The sequence below is a fragment of the Ambystoma mexicanum genome, chromosome 7q (assembly GCF_040938575.1).
Source record: "Ambystoma mexicanum isolate Mex_15411 chromosome 7q, UKY_AmexF1_1, whole genome shotgun sequence".
NCBI lineage: Eukaryota > Metazoa > Chordata > Amphibia > Caudata > Ambystomatidae > Ambystoma > Ambystoma mexicanum.
In genome coordinates, this window is record NC_090941.1 from 552,814,090 (window position 1) to 552,835,507 (window position 21,418).

Sequence of the window (21,418 nt, forward strand, 5' to 3'; positions counted from 1 at the left end):
ATTTTACCGAAGGGCTTGTCTCTTCAGTTCGTATTAACATGGATGGTCCTAGCGATTTGGACAATTTTACAACAAAATGTCTGCATTTATTTTAACATTTGAAAGAGTTTAGTCCGATAAATCTTTTCTCAGTACAGAGTAATGAATTGGGCAGAGCAGTGGGCCTTCCATCCTCCCATCTTTTGCCTTCACCCGCAACACTATTTGTAACATATGTAAACACATTCACTAAACAATGGCCGATCATGCGCCTCCTCCTTGTACTTATCTATACATTCTCTCATTCATGTACGTGTTTATATTTTGAATAATGCACCATTTCCAAGTCATCCTTGAATGTGAGCATTGTGATCTGATGTAAATATTGTACACTTCCCTGTGCTTTGAAGCAGATCTGGTGCACAGGGTCGGACTGGGACAAGAAATAGGCCCAGTCACCCAAATAAAAGCGGCTCACTCCTCGCCTTGACCTCTGATGGCATCACCAGAAGTGATGTCATTTGACCCCACTCCAAAGTGACATCCCGAGAAGCGATGAAACACAACCTTTCATCCCTTGACAAAACAGGACGTGTCATCAAATAGCATTGTTTCGAAGTACACTAAATTACTGTGAATCCAAGCAGACGTCCAAGGCCAAATGATAATATGTTATTGTATAGCACTTACGCTTAAGCTCTTTTTTAAAGAACAAATATGCATACAATATCACCTAACCTGTGTTGGTTCTCATTTATGGACCTTAGAAGGCTTTTTGAAAAAAAATAAAACATTTAAATCATTCTTTTTTTTCCCATTTTTATCTCCAAGCCGGCCCAGGCATGGCCAGAAACCGGCCCCACTCCCTGGGGACGATTTCGGCCCAGCCACAGGCCGAAAGGCAGAGGGCCCAATCCGACCCTGCTGGTGCTTCATGAAAAGTCAAAATAAATGTGAAAATTCATTAAGTGCAGGGCTCACAAGGACAAGCTGATTGTTTGACGAAGTGCCCATAATCATGCAGTCCTAAATGCAAGTGCCCTCATCATGTCAAGAATCGACTATGCAAACAGCCTCTATCTCGGGATACCAGAATGCCTCCTGAAGAAACTACAAAGGATCCAAAATGCAGCGGCCAGACTCCTCCTCAAACTATCCAGAAGAGACCACATCATTCCAGCCCTACAAACACTGCACTGGCTCCCAGTCAAACATTGCATCACTTTCAAAACAATGTGCATAAAATACAGGGCAATCAGCGGACAAGGAGCAGAATTCCTGAAAAAGAAATTAATCTACAAGCTAACGAGATTCCTCAGATCAAGCAACGAAATCCGTCTGGAAGAAAAACCATACCTTAAGAAAAAACCTGGAGACGACTCCTTCTCCCACCTAGACGCAAAAACCTGGAACAACATCCGAAAGAAATAAACACCAAAGATCACCTACAATTCAGAAAATTACTAAAAACCTGGCTCTTCAACATCACAGATTCAAACTGAAAAACCAAACCACCAAACGGGAAACACAATGAAAAGGATGACAAATCTAGGACGACAATGACAACTTCTAGAACCGAATAAAGAAACGCTTACTACAACTATAGAGACAACACTCTAGACACAAGTCTAATAGGACATAAGCGACACCCATGAGGACAGAATCCAGCATCCCTAGCCAACTCCCAGAGAACAACCTTCACCCACTCGATAAATGCTACTATAGATCATACCTGTATAAAGTTGGGTGAACTTTAGCACTTGCCACACTAACTAAGCAGTGGATATTGGCAGGGGTATTGATCGAAGAGAGTTGTGAATGAAGGCAGACGCCACGCCTGGACATAATGCAAGCGTTAGCATCGCCACATTCCAAAGGGGGTAGGAGCGGTAACATCTTTAGAAATCCGGAAATTTAGCACCTCACTTCAAGGCAGCAATGCCAATTAACCAACCCACTAGCAACTTCAACTTCTGCATACAACTCTCAAATTCTAACCAAACACAACCACAAACCTACAACACAACAATCCGCACAAACTTCACTACACTCCATCAACAAATAAAGCACACACGAACCCGCACAACATCACACGACGTCTTGCGGCAGTATAACACCCCAAGCCCAGCCAACGGAATTGCGGAATGAGGCTGCCAACAGCACATCACTGCTCTCTTGCACTTCTCCAGCTCATCCCACTAACTCGCCTCCACCCCTCCCTTTTTCTTTCAGAGCTGCCAGCATGCCAGGGGACCACTCCGGTGGTGATAGTGTGCGGCACAAATATCTTTTAACATTAACATTAGGCTCTCAGACATAATTGAATTTGTACCATAACCAAAAGTGGTTATCATCAAGTGTGCAATCTAAAGGTAGAGATCTTCCTACACCCATTGTAAATTCTTATAGCTTTCATGCCACGGTGGGAGGGTGGCATGGCCAGTAACGGGCCGCCAGCCGAAGCCAAGGGAGGCCAGGGCAGTGGGTCGTTACTGGCCATGTCCACCCTCCGACCGGGGCATGAAAGCCATTCGCACCCCAGGGTTCATCCAGCGTGCAAATGTGTTTTCTTTCCGCCGGAGATTGGCACTGCAAGCAAAGCAAACTCTTAAGGAAAAAAACAAAAACTAAGATGGGCACTGCCACAGGGACAGTCTCTTTTCCATGTCTATGGCGTCAACCGGAGCAGGAGGCGCAGCGGGTCGGCGCTTAAAGCTTCGATCCCGCCGGTACATGGTGAGGGATGGGGTGGAGGAGAGGTTTTGTTATGTTGGGGGCTAGAGGGGATCATGGAGGTGGAGAGGCAACAGGGAGAGGCTTCTTGTTGATGCCTTCCCACATTAAAATAAAATGGGTACCACCTGGAGAAGGGCCTTGGGTGGCTGCAGAGAATGTATATTCTCGCTCACTCTTCTGGCCACCTGATTGGTCAATGGCTCTTCCCTGGGTGCAAATTTAACATGATCAATTTTGGCCCATATATAAAATAGTTTGCAGACATGAAAAGCTAACCTGATTGAAACTCAGTTTCCTTTGTGTCTTCATCTTTTTCTTCTTCCTTGTACTCTTCTTCCTCTTTGCTGTATTCTGCTATTGATTGGTTTACTTCTTGTTCCTGAGTATGGGCATTCTGTTCATCAACAACTGCAGAGCATCAGAAGCAGAGTATAAAACAAATGTTATTGTAAAATGTAGGTTGCATGCTGTAGGCAGTACACTAACACACCACACTCATTTGTTCATACATGTTCAAGAAGACCATCTATTCTGAGATGTGCTGCTTTTTACAACAAAATGAAAAATAGGGACAGCTGAGAAAAATACTATATAATATATACATACCTTTGTCTGATCACGGGCCTCTCAAGTCCAATACCAGCATGCGCCTTTGAGTCACTTGAATAAGCAAGCTATATCTTTTAAGAATGTGGCTTATCTTAAGTCAGAAGACTGACTTCTTGCTTGTATAAAGAAAGTATTTGCATCTATATGGGGCAAGTAAAGATCCCCTGCTGAAGAAATCCTATCCTTTTAAATTAAATCCTCCTTTACCAGAAGGCTTGTCTCTTCAGTTTGTCTAAACATGGGGGGTCCTAGCGATTTGGACAATTTTACAAAAAATGTCTGCATTTACGTTGACATTTGAAAGAGTTTAGTCCGATAAGTCTTTTCTCAGAACACAGTAATGAATTGGGCAGACCAGTGAGACTATTCATTGAAGTTAAATCTGTGGAAGTCAATTTTTGTCTGAAAGATTTCTTGGAAGCAACTCTTTAGGAAGACCTGTGATTGTATTCTACGAGGACTACTTTTTATATTTTGTGAGAGCAACGGTTGAACCAACTAACTTTTATATTTCTCAGTATATTCCATATGGCTGTTTTGTTACATAAATGAGTGTCTTCTAATTGTTTACACTGTTGGTAATTGTTAGGCAGAAACCTGTGCAGTTCCCTTAGGGACCACTGCAAAAGATTTAAGACTACAGGTGTTTGGCAGTAAACCCACTTGGTAGAAGTCTGTACCACACAGATTCACTTGGTAGCTGTGGCTGAGCAGTCAGACTTCCCTCAAGAGTAGTTAGGCAGTATACAGAGCATACAAAATAGGTACAGAAATACAGTAGCACAAGCAAACACTGACCAGAGCTTGGGTGTAAAAGTATATAATTATTTATTTAACACACACTTATAAAACACACTAGCACTAAATTGGTAAGATAAGTTCAAAACACAATCACTATTATCATATGTACATCCCTGATTACTTGTTGGACAAGTCTTAGTTAGCACCACTTATTTCCAGACAGAGGTGAGCGCTTAACGTTCGATGGCACTCCAACAAGTTAAATAAAAAGCGAGGGAAAAGCAGAATTATGGAAGCACACGCACAAAACACTTTTTAAAGAACCACAGCAAGTTAGGAAGGCACAGTCTACTGATGAGCAAGGAAGTTTAGGTGCCAGGCCCACTTTCAAGGGAGCCAGGCGAAAGATGCCCAAGATCAAACAGTTACACAGAGTCTTCGAAGTTTGTGGAGGTAGTTCAAAAAAGGTTTAGTTCAGTTCAGAAAAAGTTAGCTAAGGCTGACCCAGGTTCGAGAGACGAGGATTTAATACACCCCGTTCAATCGGTTGCAAGGGAAGCCAGGCGGAATACGGTACCTTAAATGGAGAGGATCCTCCAGCGGGGCAGTTGTTCCTGGCAGCGAGTGCAAGTCGCAGCGGCGTCCAGAGGAAGAGAAGATCTCGTCGTGGAGGAAAGATGAAGGTCGTTGCACTGCCAGGGAAGAAAACAGCCACGGAGTTCTCCGGTACAAAGGTACTACCCTTTCAGTTTGCGGTGATGGTGAAAACGTGGTATCCCGGTTGCCGGGGTGCTTGGCACAGGCAAGGCGGCCACGAGATGCTCCAGGAAGGCAAAAAGAAGGTAGACTGGTTATCCCCACCAGTCGAAGGAAGAAGACTCTCCGGGCTGTAGATCTCCTCTGTCGTTGGGAAAAGTGGTGAGGCGGTACAGCAGGGCTCCACTGGTGGTGTCGTCGTTGCAGGCCGGCTCAGCTTCTCCCTCCTCGGATTCTTTAGGTCCAGTGGCGACGTCTGAAGTTCCAGTCCCCAAAGCCCTGCTTTTATGCAGCACACCCCCATTCACTCAGCCTAGCTGTCAATCAAACATGCTAAGTGGTGAGCAGGTCGGCTCACCACTTGGGCCAATCACACAAGAGAGCGACTTGAGTTACCAAGGTAACTCAGTCCAGAGTTCCTAAACCCCCTCCCACACCCCCTGTGGTACCCAGACAGAGTGGCACCACTTTTGGAGGCTTCTGTGGAGAAGCCCGCCAAACAGTGGAACAAAGGGCTCGACTTGGGTTGGAGTCACAGAAGAGAACACAAACGCCATTTTAGAATAGAGTTCTGGCAAAAAATACCAACCGGCGAATTAATATTAAATAAATAAACTGGCGGTATGTTCGAGGCTATAAGAATTAAATAATTAAAGTTGGTAGCCTCGAACAATGGGAAAATCCCATAGAGATATATTCGCGGTCGAATATAAAAAGTAGTATCCACTGCCATCAGCCAAAACTCGATCAGGGGGGACGGAGACGTGCCCCCTCGAACAACAGACCCCGGGGCAATCGAATTGCCCCAGCCAGTACGTCCACAATATGATGGTTTGTACTGGTTTCTGTTCATAATTTGGGACTAGCAAAGCCAATGGTGACTTTACATGCCCTGGGAGACAGTAGTCAGTCCCAGGGTATGGAGTCTATGTTGGGGGGTCGCTACGACACCCCTGGGTTACGGCACGGAGGGTGCTGTGTAACCCACATCAAAAAAAAAACACATGAGACCCTATGGAGTAAAAGACCCCATAGCCCATAAAACACATGGAAAGTTAAAGGAACACCTCAAATCATGTCTACGAGTGGGAGCAAAAGAATCTCACTCTTAGCAGGAGAGAAAAAAATAAACCCCAAAAATCTAGGTTTGGGGAATTAGCCTTACATAGAATTCTCCCTAACAGTAATTTTATCTAATGATGAAAGCTGAATACATTATTTTACTACTACATGAAACATTAAACTATCTCCATTCCCAGGGGCAAGTATACCCTGTGAATTTGTTGTGCCATTCAAGTTCTTCCATCCCAAATCACAATCTCATCCATGCTCTGCTATTAAAGCAAATCATCATTGAATTTCTACCAGTGCTGGCGAGCTTTTAAAGGACCTCAAAATAAAGCAACTCAGACACTCCTTTGAGGCATTTTTAAAGACGTGTGAAAATAAGTTTAGATTCGCAGAAACCAGGATCTGCACGCAATGCTATTTCCCAGAATGGCACTCTGGGTATTGAGTGCTATCCATACAGGTCAAGACCACTTTTAATTATTTACATACATCAAATCCTTTATCAGAGACGTTTTAGTGCGTGTTGAATATCAATAACATTTTCACAGCAATGATGATTCAAAATGTTTCTAATGCAAACGAGCAAAAACAATTAGCACAAAAAGTGAGAACAGATTAATGCAGCCAATGCATTTCGAAATTAGTCCATCGTCAGGGATGAATCTACGTGAACAGAAAAAAAGAACCAAAACGAAAATACTAAAGCATGATCAGTTTAGTAACTCTTCCCAACTTGAATACGACATTAAATAAATCCAAAGTTGATACAAACGTATAATCATACCTGTATCAATGCTTACGGTTTGTGTAGAATTATCAAATATGGTGGTTAGACAGGACCAAACCCTGTATGTAACAAAAAAGGGGAAGGAGAGGTGCAAACAAATGTAAAAATAACAATACAAGAGAAAAAACAAATGTTCTTAGAAAAAATACAAATAGTAACTAATTTGACATTTTAAAGGTTATATCAAAAAATTAAATCTGCGTGGGCCACTAGTACAGCTACAAGTAAGGTCCTGGAACAGGAATAGGTCAGTCTGAAAAAGTAAACGGAGGCTGTAGTTATGTGATATACGGAGGGAATTGCACCCTGGCATTAACCAATATACACACTACTCCACTGTACAGAATATGGCCTCTAGAATTGACCTCTTTTTGCATCTCCCGGCGCTCCATTGGAACAGTAGTCAGCACGGACACACTACTGCACACATACTCTGACCACTCATCCATACTATTACAGATGAGTTTGGGGGACAACATATGGGATCGGGAACCCTGGGGCTTTAAGTCTGCAGTGTTGCAGAACTTCGTGTTCAAAGAGGATATAGAGGGCGATATCTAAGACTATTTCATACACAATAATAACACTAGTGTAGAGAAAGAGCCAAGTACCCCCACCTCAATCACCTCGCCCATATTGCCTATATGTTGGGAACCAGAGTGTGAGACACGTGCAGTACCAGTGAAAATACCGATACCAAAGAGAATCCTGGAGGCAAGGTTCCCATTGAGAAAACCATACCTGCATACGAGACAGTACGATGGCCGTTGGAATGAAATTCCTGCAGAAAAAGGACTAATGACTGACGAAGATGAGTGGTGACGTCATACAGAGTCGAGCTGACGCACATGGAAGAGATGCAGAGACTAAAGAATGCGGATAGTCTATAAGGCATCAAAGTATCGAAGAGAAGTGACATCTTGAGATCAAGATGAAGAAACAATGCTACAGAACTGATGAAGATGTCAGGTCAGTGTATACGTGTACAGATGCAAAGAAACATAAGCAGACAAAGTATTCTTGAGGCTAGCTAAATAGTGAGTAGATTGCGGCATGCGCCAACATATATACATATATATATGAGCAAATAAAGAATGGATGTTTCCACTACGTGTTATAGCAGAGGAGCTGGGCTAAAGAAGGAAGGCCTCCTTTCCAGTGAGTCGCAGTTAAAAACAAGTGAATTACAAAGTGAATGTCAGAAAGGCGAGACTGGATGAGCCAAGAAGCCAAGGTCTTATCAGGCTGGAGTGAGAAGGTATTGGATACAAAATCGTGTGAAAAAACGAAGCTCCAGTTCAGGAGGCATGAAAAAAACAAGGAAGAGGTCAGAGGTCTATGAGAAAATAGTATTTTTAATACACAAGAGGCTCGATATTGTGGTCTTCAGTCACATGGAGGGATGAAGTTGGACGAACATGATGGTCATACCTACGCATTAGCGGAGAGCGTGCCTTCACTCCCCCGAATTCACTCCCTGAATTCTACAGAGCAAAGAACATCCCCCAGATTAAGTTCAAAGCCCTAATTGACAGCAGACCACTGAGGTGATGGTAGGTGAATATGCTAATTGGTGGGAAGCTATGGTTGGAGACTAGCTCACCAGCACCTGGAAGCCCAGTGTGCATGCTGCTAGACATAGGTGGAAAAGTACTGACAGAGGTAAGAGTGCCAACCAATGGTAGAGGACAGCATGATTAAGGGTCCTATAGTTTGTGTACCCAATGAGACACTGTATTTAGTGACGTTCATGATGAGCTGTTTTAGGGGAGGGCTTATTTGCCCAACCTGATGTTAAGAAACCTATCACTGCCTTAGACGAGTATGGATCATATACTTCGATATTCCCTTAGACCCCATCACTTTCTTCAATAGGTTTTTGTAGTTTGCCACGTAGGATGACATTAGTAAGACGTAGGTTGACGTCACCTAGGACGATTCTTTGCTATAAAAGAATGCTTTTTTTCAAGATGCATTGAGTTTTCTTACGCTGAGACGTCTGTAGATGTCCGTTGTACAGCCTGTTTTAGATAATTGATATTAAAACAGTTATCCTTTTGCCAACTACCTGAGTCGTTTCGATTATTGATGTTCGAGTAATTTCTGCATCCCCATCCATCTGAAGGGTATTGCTACCTCATCTTAAAGGGCTGCAAGACCCCAGTTCAGGTGGTAGCTGAGAGGATGGTTAGATACCCATCAAGATAAGTAAACTTTGGGTTCCCGGAGATATCGCACAACCTCTGCCATTTGGCTGTAGGACGTGAAGCACCCTGAAGATAGCGGATATTAGTATAAGGCAAGTCTTGTACAAGCTAAGTTTGACGGGTCCCTTGTTTTCAGGCAGAAACCCCTCCCGGCGTCAACAGGAAGCTGAACGGACGGAAAGTTGAAGAGGCTACTGAGGTGGTGAGTAAAACTGAGTGAGGTGGCAAAAGTGTGAATGGGCAGTGGGTGAAGAAAGTGATATGGGGAAATGAGTAACTGAAGGATGCTGGGATAAAGGAACTTGAGAAATGATGAATATTGAGTAAAATTTACTTGAGTAAAATTTACTTGAGGAGAGGCCAAGCAGATAAGAGGTATCATGAGGAGAGGCCACGATAAAGAGTACACACTAGGTTACCTGCGTTTTAAAGAACGGGACAGAAGGAATCACACCTAGAGCCCGATTTTCGGGTGAAGTAGGAGATGAACTTGTTTAAAGACAGTTTGAAGGGGTCGGTTCACATCCCATCTGGATATTTTTAGAGGGTAGGCCAGTCTTAGAGAGAAGCCTGTGAGATATATTTGGCCGGTCGAGTCCGTTTGTCTGTTCGTTTTATGTGAATTGTATATGGTGAAAAAACAATAGAGGCATTGATAGACGTGAAAAAGAAAATACAAGAATTGTGAATTTATTATTTATTTTGTTGGTATTGAACTAATGGTGATTAGTGAAAACATAGATTAAAGTAAAAAACGGGATATACAGGGTTTGGAACTTGCGACAATTGGTGCATGTAAAGATACTGGTGGGGGATGCCTGTTCTTCCGCTCTCTATATGGTAGAAGAGAGGCACAGAGGACCCCAGCCAAGATTCTCTATTGTGGTAGCAATGGACGAGCAATCAAGGCCTAGCTTCTCAGGAGGTGATGCAGGCTGGTTCTTAAGTACAGTGTAGTCCCCGAACCCCCACAAAGGAATGTCCACACACTGTATTACTGAAAACACAGTTTTTATATAATTTATATTCAAAGGTATGTACACGATCACAATAACGCACTTTGTACTCGGAAATCAACAATGATAAATATATACAATTCTAAAGTGGTACCACCAATGTTATCAAATCTCATTAAAGTGCATCAACTGTATGGTTAAAATGTCACACAGATCAATAACAAGGGAACCAGCAATAGAGATAGGAAGGAACGCAAGAGGGTTGAAACAATGGGCAGAATACTGGCCCCTACCAATAGACACAGTTCTGTGTGGAGATCCCCCCCTCCCAACCTGGGCAACCTGTAAAATAAAGATATATAGCACAAGCCCAGTCCATATATTGTTCAATAGTCTTATTTCCTCCTATAATGTTTTACCCCCCCAATGTACCTGGTGGAGTAGAGTTCTTCGAAGACGCGTCGGAGGATCCTTCTTGAGTGACTCCCTTTAAAGCAGGAGCCACGGATCGTCGAGAGGCGTCGAAGATGGTGAACTTGTCGTCGATGGATGCAATGAGAAGTTCGAGGGTGCCGAGACCACGGCGTCGATCCAGGCGGTGCTCGTCAGCGACGTCCTGCGAGGATGAGGTGTGCGGGGCACCTCGGCGAAGGATTGTTCAGGACCGCAAAGAGTTTCAGAAGAACTGTGGCCCAACAAGGGCGTTGAGTCGTTGAGGTCTTTGTGGCCTTCAGGTGGCGGGAAACCCACCGGCGGATTCTCCTGGGCGCGTTGGTCGTCCTCTACTTTCTCCAGTGGGACAAAGTGGTCGCCGTTGCGGACAAGGGAGTCCTTCGATTCAAATGTTCTTAGGCAAAGGAGCAGACGGAACGACGTCAAGTGGTCCCCACGGCTGGGCAACACAACTTCGACGGGCCTCCAGCGGTTACACAAACCTGCAAACCCTGGTCGACGGCAATAGACTTCGACAGCGGCGAAGTCCGGGTGCTTTGCTTCATTCTCCTCGGCAGTCCCGTCTCGGGTCAGCAGCCTTTCGAGGGTCTGACTTCCAGGGAGCTTCGGTGAAGGTTAGTGGTGCTCAATGGTCTCTCGGAGCACGGGAAGAGGGCGCCTTACCAGGTCCTCTCTCGGATCAGTCTTCGACGAATTCGGCAGCTTTCAGATCAGGTCAAAGCAAATGCAACAGCAAGTCGTCTTCTTCCAGATGGGTATAGAGGATCAGCAGTTCCAGTTACTCTTTAAGCGTAGACACAGCTTCTGAACAATTTCCAGTGGTAAGAGGTCCCCAGATATACTATCCTGTCTCTCATCCACACTGCTGGGTCACTCTCAGCAGCCAACCATACAGAAGGGCATTCAGGCAGTCAGTCAGCCAATCAGGCACACAGTGCATTCAGGCCATCCTCCTCCCTCTCAGACACTCACAACAAGGAATGTGGATTGGGACAAGTACCCAGCCATTCAACACTACACACTGCATTCAGGCCAGTTTCGGGCAGGGCTGTCTCAGTCTTTGTCTCTCATACCAGAAACCAGACCGCCACAACAAGAAGTGCATATTGGTCACACACTCCATTCACCCAGGTTCCACCCACAGGGCGTACCCACAACATAGTCACTGAGAAGGCTCCAGCCAGTCTGGACTGGACTTCACAACAACACCATATATGGAACTTCCAGCCAACAGCCAGTCAGGGGGAAGGGACAGAGGCAGTGCTTCCAGGGACTTCGGGAAAACAAGGTGACAGGCAATAGAAAGCAAGAGGCAACAGGGGCCATCTTGTTTTCCATCAGGAATCAACTGATTCAATGACAGGGGCGGGGTATCCCAAAATGGAGGTTACTCAGGGCACCTGTCAAATTCAGCATGGAGCTGCCACCAGCCCATACCCTGCTCTGCGGGCCACCGACAGGTGCCCAAAAACATACACTAGGGGCACAGGGTTGTACCTCCACCCATGGTTGCCGTAAGGGTATCCCATGGGTCTGTTCACCAAACCAAAAGAGAGAGCTGCACCGCCAGGAGTCCCACAGGAACTCCTGCGCGGAAAACACAACAGAACACATGATAAAAAGGCAGTAAAGGACAAGGATACGGAGGCCCTGTCCCTCCGATGCATTTCCAGCATCACAGTGCACACTAAAGTTGTGTTATTTTTCTGAAATGTACTTTTGACTTTCACAAAGTGTAATGGTGAGTATTGGCAGTCAAGAGTGACATGTCAAAATTGAGGATATTACTCTGCTTATACACCTCTGTAAGCAGTTACCCAAGCATGCACCCAAGCTTAGACAGTACAGCGTAGAGCGGGTTAAGTGTATCGCATACAAAATGTCCATGCCATGGCCGCAAGGGGGGGGATCACTATCGAAGGCAGTTTAGCAGCATATGACGACATATTTGCATGCTGCATATACGGGAAAAAAGTTAGAAAAAAGATTAGCGAGCTTAGAGCTCTAGAAAATGTACCAAGAGGAAAAAGAAGAGCCGCCTCTTGTAGACTGGATACTTAATGTATGCAAAGAGGGGAATGAGGAGCTTTCTGCTCCACCCGCTGCGCCTGAAGCAGACGTCGATAGCAAGAAAGATGACGGGCTGTACCCATTAAGGGAACTCAAGGCAGCAGCGGGGTATAGTAACCCGGCATATGAGTCGCCTGTGCAAAGCAGCGACGAGGGTCCAGAGAAAAATACTGAGAGAGATGTAATCTCTAAGGTATCAAGGGACAAGGTGAGACACGATAAAGAGAGAAGTTAACGACCAAGTACATCCTTAGACATAGAATGAGAAATAAAGAGATGGAGAAGAGAAAAAGAGAAAACAGATGAGTTCGCACTCACACAGAACAAATGAATGGGTGGTCAGATTTTGCTCAAACTTGATGGTAAGAGCATCGAGGACGTAAGGCAAAGGGAAGATCGAGATGAGCAAGACAAAAAGAATAAAGAAAGAGGGAAGATTAGAAGATGATAGGACGAAAATAAAGGATAGATAAAGACAGGAACAGTTGTATCAAGAGGAGCAACTGAGAAAGCAGGAAAGAGAACAGGAGCAGAGAAAGTATGACAACAGACAAAGTAATCGAAGAACGAGAAAGTAGGAAGGAAAAGAATGCAGGAAGAACAACAGAAATTAAGGGATAAAAGAATGCAAAGACGTAGAGATGAGGAAATACGAAGGGCAAATGAGAGAAGGGATATGAAGAGAAAAGAGGAAAAAAGGGTAAGAGGAAGCAAGAACAAAAGAGAAGACAGAGAGCATGCAATATTAATTGTATGGAAAAGGAAGTAATGGATTCTAATCCAGTAGTGTCATGGGAAGACATAGAAGAGTTCTTCCCAGCACATGAGCCAATATCAAGTCCGTCTAGAGCAAATCTGGAGGATGAGTTTGACTCGAGAAGCATTGGGGATGTTGTCGATAAAGTCTATCATGATATGAGAACTAAGAAAGTGCAGCAAGGGGAGGGCAATAATGACCGACTTGAGAGTACGCAGCTGTACGACAATGAGGGAGCCTCATGTAGTTTTGAGCCTCAGGAGCGGTCTTTAGATAGACTGACTCTGAATAGAGACAAAGAGGAGAAAAGTCATACGAGTTGGGGACAGGATATGTCAGACGAGTACAGAGCAACTTCCATGGGGAAGAGGAAGGTGATGCATGTGGCCCTGAAGGGTGTTTTTCAATGCATAAGGAAGTAAGATGGTCAGTTTTAGACCTACCCAAATCTCAGGCGTCAGAACCATTGCTGCAGCTAAATCGACCTTAAGAGCGATCCCATGGTCAGAGGGGGGACTCGCCACCGTATGTGAGCAGGTTAAGGCCGCTGCCAGGTAGAAGGCGGAGCAGAACCATTGTCCCTGTTATGGATAGACAGACAATGGGCGACAAATGTGAGTTTGGGGTTTCACAGTTTCCTTTGTTAGAGAAAGGAGGGGCGAGGCCATAGTATATACCTTGGCCACAGATGGACAAGGATAATTTAATGCAAACTCTCAGGTTTAACTTCAGGTGCTGGGAAATGAATACATGAGTTAGAGAAAATTACAGGAGGAAACACGTTAGCTATAGGGGACAATAAAGGTCTCCTGATTGCTATCCTTGGGGAGAGGGCTGATGACGTTTGGTTAAGAGCAGGGTATTCTGGTGTTACCATGGTGAACACCACGCATGATGGAGCACCGTTTAATAACTGTAGGGCGGTGGTCTGGAAATCGCTTAAAGTACTATATCTAGACACGTCAGACATGGGAGCTATAATGGCAAAAAAGATGCAGGAAGGAAAGGATCTGCTTGTTTACATTAAAAATTTCCAAGAGCAGTGGGCCTTGGAGACACAGGAATCTTGAGGAAAATCTATACCTGTATTTTATCATATATTGTGCCCAGGGCTGTCAGACGCAGTACAGCAGCAGCTCAAGAAATTGGTCGGCATAGAAGAGAAGCCATGGTCAGAAATAGAGCTGACCACTGCGCATTATTGCAGGCTTTTGCAAGAGAAGAATCGAAAGAAAGACGCTGTTAGGAAAGGTGAAGAGGCAAAGGTAATGCAGAACAAATTATCCAAGTATTATCCAAGTATGCTATTGAAGGGACGATGTTGACTAGTGGATACAGGTCGGGTTCACAGCATGCCGTGAACATGCCGCAGGTGAACAACCAAAGGCAGTTCGACCAAAATAATAGTGGATTTGCAACGCCGGGAAGGGGAGGCTTTCGAGGTAAGGACTTCCAGAATAATCATGGAGGCTTTCAGAATAATCAGAGAAACTTCGAGAACAATCAGAACACGCAGAATGACAATCAAGGCATGCCAGAGGGGCAAATTAGAAGACCTTCGCCTATATGCTGGACATGTGGTATGACCAGGCATTTTTCTCGCACATGTGGAAGTCAAGGATTTGTGCAGAAGGGGCAGTTCTCAAGAAGGGGGACAATAAACCCACCTGCATATTCGCAGCAAAATGGAGATGGGTTTGTTCAGAATCAAACAGTGCAGCAGACACAAGCGCTGATAATATGGCAAGACCTTCAAACACAGCAGGCAATGATGAATCCGCCACAAGGGCAGTCACAGCAGTCACCTATGCAGATACAACAGAACACAAACATGGGACAATTAATGACTCCTAAAATAGAGGGTGTCACTATTGATGGAGGAAATACTTCACAGGTACGGGAAGAGAATGTATCCACAATAGGACAGCTCACTTGGAGACTTGATGTGTTCAAGATTATCTATAACGCCTAATCCTCAAGAGGAACCGAGGGTTGACGTGAATATAGGAGGCAAATCTTTTTTTGTTTTTTAGTAGATACGGGTGCAGCATGCTCATGTATATGAGAGGGGAAATGTTCAATGTCTGGAAATACTCAAGGGTTCACAGGAGCTACAAGCAGAATTTCTTTTACTGACACATTGCCAGTCTCTATAGGACATGTTATTGTATTTGAGGCAGACATCTGTCAATATATTAGGTTGAGAGTTAATGACCAAGTCAAACATGACAACTTTGTTCACTGATTAAGGCATAGTGTTTTCAAACATCAGGAATGCATTATTTAAACAAGAGTAAAATTCATTATGGCATTAGCAGGTAAAAAAGGCAATTTGCATTGCGCCGGTTTTAGGGATTCCCAATTACGCTGAGGAAATCTTATTTTTTGCAACATGAATTGGACCGTTATGATAGCTGTACGCACGCAAAGAACCGCGTTGGGGTACAAACTTTGTGCATATTGTAGCGTAGTTCTAGACCCAGTAATGAGGGGTCATTTCCCTTGCGAACAATCTTCAGCTGCCGAAGCGTTCGCCAATAAAAAGGCTGCTAGCAAGGTGATGGGATGTTCCATGACGTTATTTGTTGAGCATGCATTATTTGCCATTTTGGAGAAACCTAAAGGCACGTTGACTTCTCAAAGGGCTTCTGCCTAAGAGGTAGTTATATCGAATCCGGCGATTAAAATAGTCTGATGCAGAATAGTGAATCCTGCCATGTTTGTAGCAGAACCAGTGGCAGAGGTCGAACACGCACATGATTGCTCGAACTGTGAGGAATTCTATGATGAGATTCCGAGAGTGAAGGAAAATGCGTTGGCCAGCTGGGGAAATTTTCTTTAGTGACGGTTCTTCAAGGATCGATCAAAATGATGAACAGAGATATTCAGGTGCCGCTATGGTGAAACACATCCAATGGAGAGTTTGAAGTATTGATAAATGTACGACAACCGTCACACTTTTCGGCACAAACTGCAGAATTAGCAGCGCCGATTATCACACTTGAGAGACATGCAGACCAGGAAGTAACAGTGTACAGGGACTGCGCCTATGTGACCTCAACAGTGCATGCAGGGCTAGCACGTTGAAAAAGGAGGGGCTACCTCCGAGCAGACGGCACTCTAGTGCAGCACGCAGCCTCATTGGACAGGCTTATTAGAGCACTACAACTCCCATTAGACATCGCAGTAGTTAAGTACGCAGCGCACACTAAAAGGGCAGTCTTTATCTCACGTGGAGATCAAAAAAGCAAATGCGAAAGCGAAGCGAATTGCATGTTTTCTGCTTCTGCACGTATCTGCTTTAAGGCTATGTGTATAGTACATCGGGCCGTTCACTGTCAAGGGGCGGAGTTCCTTCAATCTAAATTCCTTCGCTATCAGCCTGAACGGTGTCTTCGCTCTTCCACCACTGATGTTCTTGCTGTCCCTCGGTTTCGCCGCACCAGGATAGGTAGCCGCGCCTTTTCCAAAGTCGCTGCCAACCTCTGGAACGGCTTACCACCTTCCAATGAGAAACATTTCTAATCACCTAGCCTTTAGAAGAGCGCTGAAAACCACGCTCTTCTAGGTTTCTCTCTGTGGCTTAATATCTGGCTAACTTGATCTCCCTCTCCAGGGCCATGATGCCTTTGGGCGACCATGCGCTTTAAAAATGAATTTAACATAACATAACATGCTCAGATGTTATTTGATATGCCTGATGTGAATGAAAGCATGGTGGTGATGATGAGGGGGTTTGAGTGTTATAATAATTTGTCTAAAAGCCTCAGTTGACAGAGATCCAAGGTGAAGCACTCCAAGACGAAAAAGACTTGTGGACGCAGAGAGGGTGTTCTTTAAAACCCTCTGAAGCATTGTGTTGACAAGACAGCACTGGTAAACCACTGATGCTTATAACCTCATTAAGGGTGGCGTTGGACCAGCTACACTACCCTGCGCACATCACTAGAGAGAGCCTTGACGCAACAATTGCGGAGGAATGGTTTGTTCCGAATATAGTACAACACAATTGCACTTTATGTAGTAAATTGTATTGTATGTCAAAAGTTTACTGCTGGGCACACACTGCACACAATTAGAGGAGTTATTCCGAGATCTAATGGTCCCTTTCAGCATTTGCATATCGACTATGTCGACATACTGCAAGTATGTAATGGATACAGATATATTATAGTGGTAGTTTGTCCCTTTCTCTAGGTGGATTGAAGCTGGACTATGTACATATCCAGACGCCACCTGTGCAACCAAGTTTTTAGTACAAAATGTGTTTCCTAGATGGGAATATGTGAGGTATTGAGATCAGATAATAGGCCTCATTTGGTAAATGAAATCTTTGAGCAAATAAGATTGTTGCTTAGTATAAAGCACAAGTTCCCATCAGCGTATCACCAGCAAGAGAACGGTGTCTGTGAGAGACTCAACTGCTTGCTTGAAGAGAGAGTAGCCAAATTAAAATTGACCATGAAGAAAGGATGGTTGCATTATCTATCACTGACATTATATGCATTGAGAAATCCGCCAGGTTCAGACCACCATCTTACCCTACACGAGAGGCGAATGATGACACCTCCCACACCTCCGTCCAGACCTAGAAATGATGCCCATCCGACAGCAGAATTGTTAGGAAAGGAGTTACGTGAATATCTTACTTGCATGACCTCAAGTATCGCTGTCAGTTCAGATCAGTGAAAGCACTAGGGCCGTGGGGCAACTCGGAACACAGAAGGAGATGTTACAGCAAACAGAGTTAAGGAGTTAGGTCGTCCCAAACTTGTTCCTGGAGATGCGGTCCTGAACCGCAAATTCACTAGAAGGTGGCATGAGCCGTGTTTTTAAATGGCCCCTTCATAGTAGAGGACGTTACACGGTCTGCAATCAAGGTACAAGGCAGACGCGCTTGGAAATTTCTGAGACATGAAGATCCATGCTTGAGAACCTCCTTCACCCCCACCCCCATCAGAAGTAGGCATCAGGGAAGAACCACAGCACGTGCAGACTAGGTCTTTGACGAGGAAGAAGGACGTAGAAGCTGTTGAATAAAGATAAAGAGTTCATTGGACTGTGGCTTGTTTCGGGACACTCTTTTCAGTCACTAAAAAAACAGTTAACGGAAGTTATATGTTCTTGAGCCACAGGAATTTGTTAAACATTGGACAGAGGCATGCTTAAGCGTTGATTGAAAAAACAAAGATATGCCAGATTTGGAGTTCCTTTGCGAAGAATGGAAGAGGGAGCAGTTCCCAGATTCCTTTCACACAATTTCTTTTTGGAGGGGCCTATGGTGGTGCCCAATGACAACGTTTCACGGATCATTCTTGAAGTTTTCTTGTTCATTTTGCGCACATACTCTGCGCTTGTGGGGAGAACTACTAGCGTTCATCTTTTCTTGCAAGATCCTAAGAATGGTCCAATCGTGAGGAGTTTGCTTGCAGCTATTGAACAAATTCTTCAGATTACTGAGTTCAGTGGGGTAAACAAATGCCCCAGCAACCGGATAATGCACATAGCCCAGTCAGTTTGGTGTGCTACTATTTGACTGAGGAATGTCCGCATCCTGTTGGGAGACAAACTGATGTTAGAACCTTCTTGAGAGATCCGAGGAACAATGCAGCGCTCAATGATATATTTAGAGACATCATAATACAAGTGAATGGGTACTCAGGGGACACTGAGAACTGAATGAGACTTTCAAGGGAGAAGATCCAAAAGTCTACTGGTTGAGGAACTTTGTTTCATGCTGACAGAAAATCTTCATGTCTGTATTATTTTATTTCATTTATTTGTAAAGTGCGCCACGCCCACAGGCATCAGGGCGCATAATCTTGTAGAAGACAAGAAGCCAAAGACCAAGTGGGATACAAGGTCACACAGCCGCTCTCTCAGAAGACCCAATCAGGGTATGTAAGTTATGTAAACTCCCCAAAGCTTGATAGACTCCAAAGTAAAATTGTTTACATATTCAAAAAATAATGATAATAATGAAAGTTCAGTGGTATTTCATAAAGATTTTTATCAATCACTGGTTTTGTGAAAAAATACATCTCTTGGTATGAGGCGTCACTAATATCTTCTTAGTGAGGAAGAAAAAAGCCACTAGCATTTTACGTCCGACCAAAACAATTTTTTGCCAATGCATTTCGGATTTACAAATCCTTCGTCAGGGCAAGTCTGTAGTTAACATGTATATTTACATAACATCCAAAAGAAAGTGTATCACAATGCAAATTCATAAAAAAAAAAATATATAAATGACATACCAAACATTGTAGTGGTAGAAAAATTGGTTGATACATAAAAGAAAAAATAGAAAAAGAGAAAGAGGCTCATAAGAAAAGAACGAGATCTAAGAGTGCTAGGGAGGATGATTATGAGCTGAATGATTACCTGAATAGCACTGCACACTTGTGGAATAACATTCTATCAGCATATGAAAGAAGTGGGAAGAAGGATCTCAAAGGAGGAATGCTTTGTATGTGCACTCCTGCCTTATAGCATGGGGAAATCTAAGATCTTCATAGCTATTGAAATAGAGGTCCAGACAGCACATATTCTTTCACACATAGCACTCTGCTGTACAAGAGGTCAGTTCATAGGCCGAGATGCCTCTCAAATGGGCAACTGAATGGACAAATCCAGATGAAGATGAGGATATCCAAGACACGAAAACAAGAAATGGGAAGAATACAAAGAATTTTGTGATCAGATACGAAAAGCCTGGCGGGAAAGGGGCTGAAATCAGACGGGAAGTAAATAAAAGACTGGTGAGTCCATGAAAAACTACAGAGGAAATTAGTCGATGGAAAACAGAGGTCAAATGCAGATCTGGGGATCGGTGCTATCATCAGATGGCTGGGAAGGAGGAGTAGTTATTTGCAGAGCCTGGGTGATCTTTGGTTGTTGCCAGCCAGTCATTGACATTGTGCAAAATGGATATAAGATAAACTACTGACATGGGTCGAAGATAGAGGAGGACCCTTGCAGATAGTGCCTTTGGAGAGGGCAAAGCTGTGCTTCAGAAACAATGGCACAAGGAAAGTTGGAGAGAATCAGAACTGTGGTTGAATCTTTGACGTACCAGGAATGAAACTTGGAACAGCAGTGATCATGGATCATTTTTGGGCTTGTGGATTCAAAGCTTATTTGAGACTACCCAAGGATTGGGGAGGACGATGCTCACTGGTGAATGTACATGTTCCAGCGTTGGTGATTCCTAAAAGTGATTTGAATCTTGACAGTTTCCAGAAAGCAGATGCTCACCTGAGGAAGAAGAGATCTGTGGAGCCGATTAGTCGAATGAAGAGGGAGAACTATTTCTCTTCCAAGTTAACAGAGGCTTTTGATTCCATCCCGTATGAGCACAGACTGTTCAGCCAGACTTCGTCAGTATTTAAGTTGAGCTTTATATTGAGAATTCAGGTTGGAGCAAATATCAAATGGATGCAGATTACCAGATGGGAATTGCTGCAAACTATCAACACAACCATAAAGAGATTCAATGCTATCAGAGAGGAGATGAGAGCCATAAAACTGATGACTCTTCAGAATAGATACCTCTTGGACATGATCACAGCTACGGATGGAGGTGTTTGTGCAAAAATCGAAGAATCATGTTGCACATTCATACCTTCTCATGACGACGAGAATGGGACCTTGACAGAGGCCATAGAGATGCTCACGAAGCTACACCTCCAGATGATAGTCAAAGTAGAAGACATTGCTGATGGCAGCTAGTTTGGTTCACGCTTTTCTTGGGTTCCACAATGGCTGGCAGACATGTTCAAGTTCCTTGGAGCCCTGATCGTGTTGCTGGGATTTTGTGTGATCAAGATAATAATCACACAATGCAAGAAGACAGCAAAGAAAGCCATAGGGATGAAGATCATGATTGATGCTGATTCAGGATGGAAGGCCAGAGACTTGACAGATGAAGAAAAAAGAGATTTTGGAAAGGACAGTGTCCATGCACCTGAGGAAACAACATTCCTGTATCCAAAGAACCATAAGAAGTATGTGGGAAGATGGATTTATTGCAGTCCAAGTGGACAGTGCATGCTCATGACTTGGAATAAAGATGAGCGTGTGAAATCAGCTGGATACCTGAAGGGAGTCAAAGATATGGATCCCAAAGAAGCATTTCTTTAAACAAGGATATCTAGATGTGAAGGATGATGGGAGAGTGATCGATGAATCGCCCAGAGGGGGTCGGGGGAGTGTAGAGAAGGAGCCAAGTACCCCCACCTTAATCACCTCGCCCATCATGCCTATATGTTGGGAACCAGAGTGTGAGACGCGTGCA

General features: G+C 44.1%; 1 protein-coding gene across 3 annotated transcripts in view; it reads right to left on the minus strand.

Annotated features, from left to right (window-relative positions):
• DGKH (diacylglycerol kinase eta) overlaps positions 1 to 21,418 on the minus strand; it is a 1,951,678-nt gene that overhangs the window by 627,923 nt on the left and 1,302,337 nt on the right. For all 3 annotated transcript variants that reach the window (XM_069640477.1, XM_069640476.1, XM_069640478.1), the window contains one exon: positions 2,992 to 3,123. In XM_069640477.1, the coding sequence (XP_069496578.1) occupies positions 2,992 to 3,123 (132 nt within the window). The remainder of the gene's footprint in view (positions 1 to 2,991; positions 3,124 to 21,418) is intronic.